This window comes from Actinia tenebrosa, unplaced genomic scaffold, assembly GCF_029948245.1.
Source record: "Actinia tenebrosa isolate PJP-AT-01 unplaced genomic scaffold, QUT_ActTen_1.0 PGA_scaffold5__44_contigs__length_20552954, whole genome shotgun sequence".
NCBI lineage: Eukaryota > Metazoa > Cnidaria > Anthozoa > Actiniaria > Actiniidae > Actinia > Actinia tenebrosa.
Genome location: NW_028292582.1, coordinates 14240064 through 14254379, shown reverse-complemented (window position 1 = coordinate 14254379; position 14316 = coordinate 14240064). Strand labels below are relative to the sequence as shown.

Below are 14316 nucleotides of genomic sequence, written 5' to 3'. Positions count from 1 at the left end.
TAAATCTAATTAAAAAGATGGGCACCAAAGCATTTTATAAAACCTGCCATAAATATTAAGTGTTTCTGAAATTAGAAGTTTAGTTTTTCTTATGTTTCCTATATAAGGATAGAGTTGTAGAATTCTGATAATTCTCTCAATTACGCGTCGCTAGACTTGAAGGCTGACTCTTTCTTTTTGCGAGGTCAAAGCTTTATCAACGCTTCCATTTTGAGGTGAAATTCAAGAGGAAGAAACGAAAAAGGACAAGACTAATCACGAGCACTCATGGATAAAAAAAATTTCTATTGTTTTGGAGGAACTAATTAAATCATCTAGTCACTTAACATCATAAAAAAAATACTAAATAGGGCTAGCATAAATGGTGGATTGGAAGAATAATTAAACGAGGAATTAGGCTCTACTTTTTGTTTGCCAACATGAATATTTATCAAAAATAGCCGTCGATGAAGGATTCAGCTTACTTATTTTAATCGCTTGTTAGAGCTTGAGAAGTGAAGAAAAAAGAATTACAGAGTTTAGAATGCTTGAGACGTGCGGGCTACTTATCTAGACGTTGTTGAAGGATGTTTCGTGCCAAGAACACAGAGTAATATCTCTAAGTAAATATAATGAGCTTATATTACCAGGTCTAATATATTAAAACAGGTGAATAATAAACTATATCGAATATGATGCGGGCATATTTGCCAGGTTTCCATTAATGGAACCATTTAATAAACCGTTAATTAACTATACTGTGTGATGTCAAAGAAACCCCATTTGAATGTTGTTCTAATTGCCGCCATCATCCATCAAGACAGGTGATCATACTGAAGCCAAAAGGTGCTGGGCGACTTTAACCTTACGATTTGACATCTTTGCGGGGTATTTTATATACTGTAGATTTTACCAGTCATGGTCGCCTTATTACGATATCTCGTACAAATACGAGTTTACTGAAACTGAACCACAATTCCTCTGGTCCGATATTTTAAGATTAACTGTTTTTGAAAAAGAATGTTGTTATTTTCACAAAAGAAAGATATTCATGGTAATAAATTCTTGTATTTAAAGAATAATGATTAAAAATTAAAAAAGAAAGAAAGAAAAAAGATGAAGAGAGAAAAATAAAAGTAAAATAAAAAAGGGAAAACGGTCATGAAAAAAATTTCATTTCGCTCTTTTCGAATCCCTTATGCAACACAGTCATTTCATTGTATTAATAACAGCAGTTTTGCTCATAAAGGAGGGAGGCAATTACTATCATGAAATAAAATATCACTAGACCACACAAGCAGGGAAGCACGGTACTTCCGATGAACTTTCCGGTGTACCACCACTGATTCACAAATTAGTCTTCTTTGCAGGTCTTTCTTCAGACTCGTACCCAGTCGTCATTTGTTTCAGGGGTTTTTTGCGCGCGGTGGCTTTTGGGAACTTTTTTTGTGCGCGGTGGCTTTTGGGTCTTCCGTCCTTCCCCTGATGCACCGGGAACTCACTAAATCCTTCCCATCAACCACAGCGTGAGATCAATAAGACAAGAGAAGCGACTGGGTACGAGTGTGGGCCTTCTTAGTGTCAGCCCCATACAGTAATCGGCCTTTAGTGGGGAGGGAGTTTGGGACCGACACTAAGAACGGCTGCAAAAGAGACTAGTTTGTGTGAGATTAGAGCTAGGCAAACGCATTTACCAGAAAACGTACGTGTCACTTTTTCTATTGATGGGTTGGTCAAGCATCCTTAAGAGAGTCAAAAGACTAAAAACATGGCGGCCATTTTGGTGCCTTTAACCATAGATGCTATTAAAAATGAGAAATCTTTTGTTAAATGGAATGTACAATCGAAGAATTGTAGATTTGTTTATAAGGTTGTTGCTAGGGGATTTAAATTTTTGGATAGATTTTGTATTGGAGATTTGAAATAAAAGAAACTATAATTGCACTCACAATCGAGCATGCGCTTTAAGAATGGCAAAATTATGGAGAGCTTTAGGTTTTTAAACTTCTGAAAGCAATTGCCAAAAACATTTTGATAACAGAGAGGAAACAGAGGGGAAAAACTTGAATACACAATTATGTCTCGTAACTCTTCAGTCTCTAAATGTCTGCTCAAAATCTTTTTAATCTGATGTGCTAGAAAAAATTTTTTTTTCAAAATAACCACGTAGGTGCTCCTGAACGAGGAAGGTTTATATTAAGGACTTAGTTTTATTTTATTTCTGATGAATTGAGACACCTGGGCAAATTTATGATCAATATTCAAATGGTGTGTTTATATTGAGTCTTCTCTGACGAATAGCAAGACTTTCTCGCTAATTACTTGGCACGATTACCTACTTCGGATTATATCAAAAGGTAACAGATTGTCTGCAAGTCAGACGCTAATATTCTCAGATAAATGAAAGTCAAATGTACAAGATGATGGGCATCAAGTCGGCATTACTCAATAGTTTTCTGATGAATCTTGGTATTTTTCAACTGACTCTCTGTTCAAGTGTGTAAGTATTTTAAAGTACGTATTTAAAAATAAGCGACACTTAGTTTAGAGCTTTAATATCTTCATCGTTCTTGGAAAGAAGTACACCGATTGTCTTGTGAAATTTTACTGTCTGCAAAGTCTTTTATTGGAAGATACACAAAAAAAGTTCAAACATTTCATCTAGCAAAGCCAGAACTTAATGCCTTTTGGAAATTACGTGTCTAAAACCTCAAAACTTACTATTACTATTTTATCTAGTAACTTGTTTTAGGACGGAAAATTTATAATAAATTAGATGTTTTGAATTTTCATTGATTTAATTGGGAAGCGATATTTCCACAATGAATATTTTAGTATAGTAGATGCATGGCTAGCCCTTTACATCTAAGTGTTCAAATAAGATATTACTAAATTTGTTTTCACTGACGAACACTGGAAGACTTACCGTGACGGTAAGTTTCCCAGTATTCGTCAGTGAAAACAAATCTAGTTTTTACGTCTGTCCTCTCGGAAACTCCGCAATCAAACTGTTCTTGCTGACGGTCTGATACTGGTTTTTATGCTACAGAAACAATGGGACAAGAGACGCGAGAGTTAGAGTGGAAGAAACGGTCAATGTTACGCCGATATTGAATCGAATCTTGAAGGATTATGACAAATATGAGAGGCCCTTCATTGGTGGTACGATAATAATGATCTTATATAAATACATATTTGTTTTGTTTTTTGGAAGAGTTCATACCATATGTCCGTGAAAAACTTGGCAAAAAATTGCACAATTGCACAAATTAGAAAGCTCAGTAGACCTCAGTAGTTTGTAGACCTACAAAACTCTGCACTAATTTGTACGATATTGTTAGTTAACTTTTTCAAGGGTATATTGTATGCACTCTGCCTTATTCCTTTCTATATAAAGTTTTCTTACTTGTTAAGGGGAAACTAGTTGGATCCCTTTATTGGTCACTGAAGACACTGAATTAGGCAGAATACTCCTAATTCATGAATTATGATTCTTTGTCTTTCTCTGGGACTCCGCCAGCGCCATAACGCAACAGCATAACACAACAGCATACAAATGTGCATCAATTTCTTTAGGAAATAAATATGAACCAATGGAGTACAAGCACTGAAAGCGTGCAATAATTAGAATACAAATAATAGTACATACCATATATCCAAGAAACTGTACGAATTAGTAAGCTCGGTAAACTGTATCGAGTTCGCTAAACTGTACAAAAACGCAAAGGAAAACGTTGAAACAAACATATGCCTTTTCATGGGCATTTGAAATCTAGCATAATTTAGCGCTATTTAGTACTATTTAGGTTGCACGCTTAGTGTTTGTACTCAAGATCTCTATATGTTTTATATGTTTGTAGGCAAACCTGTGCAGATAGGTGTACGATTCTTGATCATCTCCGTGAACCACGTGTCTGAAGAAGACATGGTGAGTGAGTCGTCACTTTTCTTTTCGTCTATCAAGAAATATTCTGAAACAGCACGGCACGGCCCACCTCGGCACGGCACACCTCGGCACGGCATGGCACGGCATGGCATGGCACGGCGCGGCAGTGGCACGGTATGGCATGGCACGCCACGATACGGCACGGCACGGCACGGCACAACACGATAGCACTATATGGCATACCACTGCACGGCATACAACGGCACGGTCGCACGCACAAAATGAAGTTGAATATACAATAGATCCGGTATACGTTTATTAATTACTATGTGTATATATATTTCTACTTATGACAGGAGTTCCAGATGAGTGTTGATATCGTTCAAAGATGGATCGATCCTCGCTTGGCAATTAACAAAACAGCCAATTCTGCCATGTTCCTGAGCGGAGAAATAATTGACAAGATATGGCTCCCTGATACATTTATCCAAAATGCTAGAAAAATTGAAGTCGATGCCAAAACTAACACTGTGATGCTATATGCTAACGGCACCGTAGATTACGCATACAGGTATTTTAAAAAATACTTGCCCGTCATGTAATGTATATGTCATTACTTACATCAGTAATTTATGACATGGAGTCGATTGCTCAGTCTAGTCTTCAAAATCAGCGGCTCAAGTAGTCCAAGCTAGATTAGGTTACGTTAGGTGATTTTTACGGAGTGAGAAAACCTGCAGAGCACAGGAAAGATATATGTTTACCACAAAAAATGGTGGTTATGATGGACAAATAACGGGCAAAAATCGTTACTCTAACACTAACTCACTCCTGAATCATCGGGCAGGATGACTAACAACTACAGGGCGTGGGATGGGGATCGAGGTGGGTAACGTGAGATGGAATACCACCCCATCCAGGAAAGGTTGCAGAGATACTCTGACGATGACAGGTGCACTACCACAGAATAGAAACTGATGATTTCTGTGGGGGGACTGGAAGAAGTCAACAGAAGAACTCGATCAACTTTCATATAATGTACTTATTTTCCAGGGCTTTTGTAACTGTTATGTCAACGATGCATTTCTATGATTATCCCATGGATCATCAAACTCTTCATATTCAATTATTCAGCTGTAAGTCTTTTAAGACTTCTTTAAAAACAGTATCCTTAGGAATCGAGGTTGGGGTAGCGGCAGTATCGCACTAGTCTCTCACCAAGGTCCTGGGCTCATTACCTGACATGTAGTTAGGTATATTCCTTTATTCAAGGAATTTTCTCAGGAATTTTCTCAGGAATTTTCTCAGGCAATTCCTATACCTTCACAAAAGTGACATTGATCCTGTAACCGTGTTTTTCCTTATAGATAGATACACGACTGACAAGATCAAGTACACAAATATTAACGGTTCCGTGAACTATGCAGACGTCGTGGGTTTCATCGTACACAGATATGAAATGAAGGAAGGCTCTGAAGTTTACTATAGTGGTGAGTGAAAATAAATTTATGATGATGATGATGATGATAATGATGATCATAATCATGATGGTGATAGTGATGATGATGATGATGATTTATGAGATGAATTTTGGGGAAGGAGGAAAACTGGAGAACCTGGAGGAAGATCCTCTAATAAGTACGGAATTTTGCAATTGACTTGCTCCTAAGCAAAGCCAAGCCTGTGCAGATGAGTTTCAGTCGTAAAACACAGCGGTACGTATTTACCATCAAATGAGATAAGGGACTATTCAGTAGAGTGTGTGCATGCATTTATCATCCATTAATTTTTTATCATTAACACGTCAATAATTCTTTTTTTATAACACGCAGGTGAATACAGTTACCTGTTACTATCGATAACCATAGCCCGTCGCCTTGGTTACTTCATCATGCAATTCTACTTCCCCTGCATTCTGTGTGCAGTCGTATCATGGCTGCCATTCTGGATGGATCGTTACGAGATCGGTGACCGCGTGTCCCTAGGTATCACTACCTTGTTAACAGAAGTGTTCTTGTCTCAGTACATCAACAGTGCCATGCCTCATGTCAGTTACATCAAGGCGGCTGATGAATTCATTCTCACTACCTTCATCTTCATTTTCTTGGCCTTAATGGAACACGTGATCGTGTATGCTGTACGAGAAGACACTAAAGAAAAGGAACAAGGTGAAATGCCTTCCTTCAAGGTCAGTATCACATTGCTAAGCAACACCACGCTGTTACCTTGCATTCATTTACTTGGGCACCAAAATTTTCCCACCCAATGTCCAATTATGTATATGTAACCAAAATTTCTAACTTAGAGTCGAAAACATGGAATTATTAGAATGATTCTTTTTCTTTTCAACGCAGCAGGCATTTACCAACAACCTTTGCCAAGAAGTAACGAATGAAAATCCCATCCAAGTAACTACAGAAGACAACAATGAGGGAACCAATAAGATAGACATGATGCACAAAGAAGTTGAAGCCAAACCAGATCGTTCTCTTCTTGTTGACAAAATCTCTCGCGTTCTTTTTCCTCTTAGTTATCTTACGCTTGTAGCAATATATTTTATAGTACACACTTGTAAATAAAGCACATCAAGGCCACTTCATGTACGGTCAATGCTCATTTTTACTGGCCATTGAGATAGAGAAACTCTGCCAGAATTTCTAATACAGTTCAAATAGGTTCAATTTGAATGTGAAAACAATAGAATTTTACTCTCATTTTACCGACTTTGAATAATGAAATTCATTGTCTTGCATTTCCAAAAAAAAAAAAAAGACCTCTTTAGTTTGAGCGTAATGTTTTACCCATTTCAGTCGACCACGTGTCATTCCCTTGAGTGTCATTTTTTTTGTTTGAGTGCAAATGAAAAAGGAATGACACCTGGTCTGAAACAGAAAAACAAGCGCCCAAGCTAAAGAGGTCTATTGAACTGCATTGTGAATGGATAAAATGGGCCGGCAATAAAACTAGAACGATGAGTTGAAGTTAAACCAGGTTTTCGGGAGGCCGCCTATAAACTAAAATTAATCGAGGAAACAGCGGGGAGTCCAACGCTTAGATTTCATCACAAACACTTCATACATATTCACAGTATTGATGATCGGTTTAGAAATGAAACATTTATCATGTTTCTTGGAGACACTTTTAGTGACTCTTTCTTATCGTTAAAAATGGGCCTTTTTACTGATACGGCGGCCATCTTGAATTATGGGATGCCAAGGGGGCAAACGCCGAAAATTTATATAAAGCACAGAGTAGAGGGGTTACGTTTTCGAATAATTTGAAGTCTTGGTGTTTCGCATATTGTTCCAGCTACCAGCAAATTCGATTTCTTTTTTAGATGTGCTTCTCAAGAATAATCGTAAAGTTATATAAAAGGACACAGAACTGCAAGATCATTGATAGCTAAAAGTTTATCAAACAAAGACGTATATCAACAGTCTAATAACTTAATCCAAAAACTTTTTTCAATGCTATTACTATTAAACAAATATCTCTTCAAATAAAAGATTTCCAAAAAAATTATTAAACCCCGTTTCATCAAATTTGAAGACAGTGTTAAGTCAAAACAATGTATATATGTATATTGAAGATATAACTAGCTAAAAACTAGTGTGAGCTGCGTCGGTGTTTCTAATGAAACAGTAATGATGAAAAGGTAAATTATACACCGTGAAAAGATGAAAAAAACGTACTAACTAAACTTACTTACTAGTAAGTTTTCATCATTACTATATACGTATATTGCAAGAATCCAATAACTTAGTATATCCACCTTTTTTCAATGTAATTACTTGGAAACAAATATCTCTTATTTTTTTAAAAAAAATAAAAGACGTCTCAAAAAAATATTAGGCCCCTTTTCATCAAATTTGATGACATCGATTAAGTTAGTAGTAGCTTTATTTATTCTTCGTTTACACATAGTCGGCATCTTGGATGAATTGAACAAAATAATTTCTTGTGTTATATCATCAAACATGGCCGCCTTGTCTTTTGTTATTTCCCACCCCGTTGGGAATATTTGAAAACCGGCAATTACTAGAATTTTTGAATCTCATTAATGCTGCAAAGGTAACGTTTTTATTAAACTATAATACAAATATTGGTTTGGGCCAAAAGAGACAGGAGGGTAGGCAGTCAACAGACGTACGCGGTCACAATGAATTGCAAAGTGTGGAGAAGTCTTCAAAAACTTTTCATTCTTATGTTGATGAGTTTGTATTTTCTTCTCGGCTGTTGTCAAAGTCAAGGAAATACCGAGTAAGTAGCGACGGGAAAGTTTCACAACTATTAGCATAAATCTGTTCTTTTTTCTTTAGATTTAGTCTCGAATATCTACCTTTTTGAAACCTGAAGCTTACCAGTATTTTTTTACTAAAAAGCTTCAAGGTTTTTTTTCGTGAGACAAACAAAAACTCCTACGAAATACCAAGAGAAGGTTAAGCAAGTAGTTTCAGGGAACTAGGTTTTCAATAATTAAAAAATTCATTCAGTGGCGTTTTTATATTAGTCATAGAGACCTTTAGCAACAGGTTTACCGCAATCCCTCTAAACAAAAGGGATGAGAACCAGAAACACACCCGGAAACGACTGACAACACTCAGCATCAATTGAATTCTCTATTGCGGCTCTTCCAGCAACACTTCGTTATGCCTTGCTGAATAGGCTTATCGCTGACTGCTAGGGATTCGAGGCAAGAAACACGCCCGCAAACATGGAGAAACACTCAGAATCAATGAAATTCAATATGGCGGCTCTTCCAGCAACACTTCGTTATGACCGTTATGCCTTGCTAAATGTCAAAAGTTTGAGGGAAAACGCATGACTTCGAACTGCGCGCAGTTTGACTGGTTTGCGGGCCCTAGCAAGGACGTCGTTCTAAAGGTCTCTAATTTTTTTTTTTCGCATCCTCAGAAACGAAAACATGACCGTGGGGGAATACCTAAGAAAAATAGAACCCGAACAAGTGTCACAAATAGTGGATGGAATCTTCAAAAACTATGATAAACTCAAAAGACCGTACTACAGAGGTAAGTAGACACAACAATATTAATGAGATTTTTCATCGTGAATATAACTTAACCTCACTCAATATAAATGCGAGTTAATTGCGAGTCAAAAAACTCCAATATTTTTGAATTTTTAGTTTTTAGGCCTGTCTAGATCTTGCCGCACAACTTGGACTAGATAGATTTTCTCCAAAATCGGTAGACAAAATTTTGGCGTCGTTCTGTTTAGAAAGATTTTGACGTTTCATTGACGATTTTTGAGCAAACAAGAGAAAGATACTTTGAAAAACAACTGTTGGAAAATCGGCAAACGGCAAACGCGACTCAAAAATAAAATTACAAATAACACCGCTAAAAGGCTAATTGACGGGGCTCTTACTAGTTTTTTACGCGATACGGGAACGAGTTGAAAAAAAGAAAATGCACTCACAATTATGTTAACTTGTTCATTTGTACCATCTGATTGGATTTATAATAAGAATTTTTAAACCGTAATAAAGAAAAATAACTTTTTGTAAAGAATGCCAAACAAAACATTTTGTTGAGATGGTGTTCATTTTCTATTCAGAGTTCCTCACATTCACAAAGTACAATGATTCAAATCATCCCTAATATGAAATTTCAAAGAGTTTTGACAGTAAATGCCTACTCCACCTGCTCCTTTGTAGAGAAGGTTGAAATAGGAATGAATAGCCAGTGGAGTAATTTTCCCCTGATAGTCAATAGTTAACATCATAAAGAAGCTCATTCAATTTACCAAAGTTTTTCTGAATGCTCCTAATATTAGAGTGAAGCACTGAAAAACCTTTCACCTAATAATGTATTTTTGATGTCAGGCAAGAGAATATTATGTAAGAGATCACATCTCCCATACATGGGTCTCTAACCATGAAATTTTTTTTTGAAAACAAAAGGTACTAAAATGATTTTTCACTTATTTAATACGGTAAAGCTTGCCAAAATACATTGTCCATCGAGAAAAGGTAAATTAATTAAAAGTTTGACTATTAAAACTAGAACTTTCTTTCATATTTTGCACCTTGAATTTTCGCTCCGCCTCAACGTTCAGGTATTCTATCATAACTTTTCAACTTCTAAAGTCCCCAACAGACAATAGAAATACAATCACAATATCGGCGAAGTACAAAAAGCGAATCAAATTTAGTATTTAAGGATTCAAACTAATAAAAAAGAGATTATTTTTACCTGCTTGAAGGGCATTTTACTTGCGATTTTTTCCGCCAGAATAGAAAATAGAATTCAAGATGGCCGTCATATTAGTAAAATATAAAGCTATTGTTAAAGCCATTTTTTTACGCAAATTCAAAATTCTACAAATGATGCATCTTTTCTTTTTTCTTTGATCATTCCAGTAAAGCCAGTGGAAATAGCAATATATATGGGGATAGAAGCAATCAGCCACATATCAGAAGAAAACATGGTAAGACTGACACTAGAGAAAAACGTTTGCGCACGCGTGCACTTCAGCACGTTTTCTAAAAATTTTGAAGAGTTTGAGTGAGAAAATAAATGTTTGTTTCCTCCAAGAATACAAAAAAGTTCGAGAGTATACTTTTGTCAGACCAAGATACTGTATTAACAAACACAATATGAAAGAATTAGCCTTAAGTTTCAAGCATAGTTTTGGCATTTTGTGAAGTCCAATCTATCAGGCATGTTTGAAAGTCAAATTTACTTTAAATAGGCATAAAACTTTAAAACTTTTAATTTACGTTTTGACTAATTTGCATACGGATTCAGAGCATGCGCAGACGTTTTTCACTCGTGTCGGTAAGACTTTGAAAACAAACTGGTTGCATGCGCGCGCAATTACACACTTCGCGATCGAATAATTACCTCCCTCCACACCAGATGTTTTATCTTATTCGCACGCCTACGGAAAAGTAGAAATTACCATCAAACAAACGATGTAAACCAATCTTTTTACAGGCGATAGCTTGATGTCGATCAAAAGGTAGAAGGGTTAGGACAGGCTTTATCGAGATCATCCGAGCCACCACTGAAAAGGTCTGCGGCTTTAAGGTGGTTCCTACTAGTTTTTCTGATCTCGTTTTTAGATTAGCAAGTGATAAGTTCTTCCTTTAGTTAACAGGATCGATTATCAGATTTTTATATCAGTTGCTGTACTATATGATTGCCAGTTTGCATTTATTTTCGCTTATTTACCAGAAATCGTCATTTAAAAAAAAATCTTTTGATTTTCCAAATGCGCGAAGAAGCCAATATATTGAGTAATCAAACATTTCAACTGTTTCATTTTGACCGATTAAGAACATTAGAAACTCTCGTTTTTCAAAGTTGGAAATTTAAAAAAAGCGAAAGAAACACATGCAGTCTCCAAAACCTTTTTTTGAAACCTTTTAAATTTCAATGATTCTTTTTTTGGAAATGTCTTCTTTTAGAAAGGACAAGACAAATATACCGACCCTCAATTTTGGTTTTATGTCACGGTTAAACTAATCTTTTTTTTTTTTTTTTTTTTTTTTTTGCAAAATAAAATTTAAAATATTGGACCTCAATTTTGATTTTAGGCATCCCACATGGAACAGAGAGACAATGGATGTTAAGACATGGCAGAAATAATCGACTTATCGGGTCTGCTGGTCATAGCAAGGGGTTAATCATCTACGGTCTAGGCGCCGACTAACCTCTCCCTTAGGCTTCGGCCGAGCTTCCTGATCAGTCTGTAAATCCAGGGATAGCGGTGTCGGGGTCGAAATCTCCGGCGTAGCCGTAAATGCTTCGCGCTGCCATACGACGCTTCAGCACTCGATGTCTGGAAGTATGGTCCTAAATGAATAAAGAAAAGAAAAATATAAACAAAAATATCCAAATTAAAATTTATTTGATTTATAGTATCCTAAGAAGATGAAAGCTTGCATAGATAAGTTCGGGAAAATCGAAAAGACAATAGCAACCCCATGCGAACATACGAACATGCGTACTAGCACATCGCAAATAAATGATTATTCCCCTGATCGATAAGAGTTTCAAGATTTATTTTTTATTTATTCCTTTTTATTTTTTTGAATATACACAAGGGGAACTCAGTAAAAAATTCTGAGCCCCAAAATCACCTCCAGTCTGACTGATTTTCAAAAAAGATCCTAGAGTGACCACAGTAAATCCGTGAAACTTTAGTAATACTAAGTAGCACAATTTTATGCACATTCCATTGTTTTCTATTGTTTAATTAGCACTATTTTGTACTATTTAGTAATTAGTGTTTCACGGATTAATTGTTTGAGCTCTATAATTAAACTGTTCACTAAAGTTCCCCCTAAAAACGGATTCGAGGGAGACTAGCTTGACCAAAGCGAAATAGAGATTTTAATCTTTAATTTAAAAATGACACACAGGATCGTGTCCCCATTCCGAAATTCAAAGGAAGACTGGGCCGAATCCACGCCGCTTGGAATTCTGGGGCGGAATTTAGGGACGCAAGATGACAGCTTGAGAGAAAGTATGGGGAAATACAACGGTTGCGTTCTGAATTGTACAAATAACCGGAGAAATTCTCCTGGTTTGAAGTTCCATGCACTTCTGGGATATTCTAAGGTTCTTAGGGAATACAAACGGTTGATAAGAAACGATAATCTCAGAGTATCTTCGACAAGCACAAAGATATGTGGTAAACACTTTCTTTCTTCGAAGATATGTTGATCGTCCATGTTTATGGAAGTTACTGTCGATTCTATAACTGTTGAAGTGGAACTCCCTGGTGTTTTACTTTTCTTTGGTACTTCATTTTTGACAAATTTACGTCGTTTATGTACGGTCTTAGACCAGGTGAATATCGATGGCAACTGAGTACGACTACATCTCTCTCCTCCTGGAAAGTGTTTACCACATATCTTTGTGCTCGTCGAGGATACTCTGAGATTATCGTTTCTTATCAGCCGTTTGTATTCCCTAAGAACCTTAGGATCTCCCGGAAGTGCATGGAACTTCAACCCAGGAGAATTTCTCCAGTTATTTGTACAATTCGGAACGCATCAGTTGTATTTCCCCATACTTTCTCTCAAGCTGCCATCTTGCGTCCCTAAATTCCGCCCCAGAATTCCAAGCGGCGGGGATTCGGCACCAGTCTTCCTTTGAATTTCGGAATGGAATGGAATATAGACAGAGGGAACTCAGTAAAACATTCTGAGCTTAAAAATCATTTTAATCTTTATTTAATTTTAAAATGACATACAGGATCGTGATGAGGGACTGTTTTTTGTGTGATTGATCCCAAAGATGTACAGAAAACTTTGATCCCTGATCCCATAAATATTTGGCCCTTGATCCTGAATGTATTCATAAGATCCTGATCCCTCTTCTGTGATACCTGATTCGTAGTGAGTGATATCCCTAATCCCACATCTCTCCTCACGATCTTGAATAAATTTAATCTAAAAATGACATACAAGTATAACAATAAAATCTGATCGTACCAGCTATGGTAGAACTAATAATTTGCCAACTTAAAATCATAATCAAATAACGGTTCAGCACTCGATGTCTGGGAGTATGGTCCTAAATTCATAAATGAATTTTTAAAAAAACGAGTACCATAAGGCCCAGGTCAGACGCCGTAATTCACATGAGCCGAACCTAATACAGGGCAATAAGGTCATGTGAAGTACGACGTCTGACCCAATTAAGTTCGACTGATTCAATTTGGACCGACTAAGTCGTTCTTCACGATTAGGTCAGTCGTGAAGAACGACTGAAGATCGACTTCGGGTCAAACGTCGTACCTCACATGGGCCGATCCAAATGCATTAATTATGTTAATGCATGTTTTGGCCCCGTTTTCATTAACCATCACTAAAGCGCATGCGCACTTGAGCATTCTTCGAAGATGGCGGATGATGTAATGTAAAGGAATGTTCCCCTGGAAACCCTGAATGTTTTCTTAAACCGTCATCTGAATAATTGTTCCAGACAATTTCAAACCAACCAAAATTACGTGCAAAGCGTTTACATGCTCTTTCACGTACGTCCGTTTCATTTCGCGAAAGCAGAAGAAGAGCAGAAACAAAGCATACACGTAGCAGTGCCACCCTTCTTTTTTGCAAAAGTATGATGCTTTTTTGATGGTAGCCCGTCTTCTTCTTGAATTCAAAAATTTTTTTATTAGCAATATCCGGCGAGCTGCCATGGCAGACGCCATCATTATGATGCGTTTGCCGCTGACCACTCAAACATTATTGTTTTTGGTACGACTGTAAATACTCGTAATAAGTTCGACGTTTGACTCAACCCAGTCGATCTAATTCCATAAGTCGATCCAAACTACAATTAGGTTCGCCTCATGTGAATTACGGCGTCTGACCTGGGCCTTACTCACTTACAGGGAAGTAGGTTCGGAAGTTTCCAAGTTGGCAACGAACTTCGGAGCTTCAAAATGAAATTCCAGCGTGCTCTTTGAAATTC

The 14316-nt window shown here is 36.8% G+C and overlaps 1 protein-coding gene and 1 long non-coding RNA gene across 2 annotated transcripts; both read left to right on the top strand.

The window, feature by feature from the left end:
• The first annotated feature begins 2336 nt into the window (after positions 1 to 2336).
• Positions 2337 to 6464, top strand: LOC116297085 (gamma-aminobutyric acid receptor subunit rho-2-like). Its single transcript, XM_031705235.1, has 8 exons — positions 2337 to 2479; positions 3029 to 3141; positions 3840 to 3907; positions 4222 to 4436; positions 4919 to 5001; positions 5233 to 5355; positions 5698 to 6053; positions 6220 to 6464. The coding sequence occupies exons 1-8, from the start codon at positions 2391 to 2393 to the stop codon at positions 6442 to 6444; spliced, it is 1272 nt and encodes a 423-aa protein (XP_031561095.1). The 5' UTR covers positions 2337 to 2390; the 3' UTR covers positions 6445 to 6464.
• A 1621-nt stretch (positions 6465 to 8085) lies between these two features.
• Positions 8086 to 11650, top strand: LOC116297075 (uncharacterized). The gene is made up of 4 exons (XR_016121423.1): positions 8086 to 8125; positions 8780 to 8895; positions 10248 to 10315; positions 11427 to 11650. It is a non-coding gene; the product is annotated as an uncharacterized LOC116297075 (long non-coding RNA).
• The last annotated feature ends 2666 nt before the right edge of the window (positions 11651 to 14316 follow it).

Coding starts and splice junctions, on each gene's coding strand:
- LOC116297085 (XM_031705235.1), top strand. CDS start 2,391: ATGTACAAGATGATGGGCATCAAGTCGGCATTACTCAATAGTTTTCTG. Junction 4,437..4,918: donor ACCGTAGATTACGCATACAG/GTATTTTAAAAA, acceptor CTTATTTTCCAG/GGCTTTTGTAACTGTTATGT. Junction 5,356..5,697: donor CTCTGAAGTTTACTATAGTG/GTGAGTGAAAAT, acceptor TATAACACGCAG/GTGAATACAGTTACCTGTTA.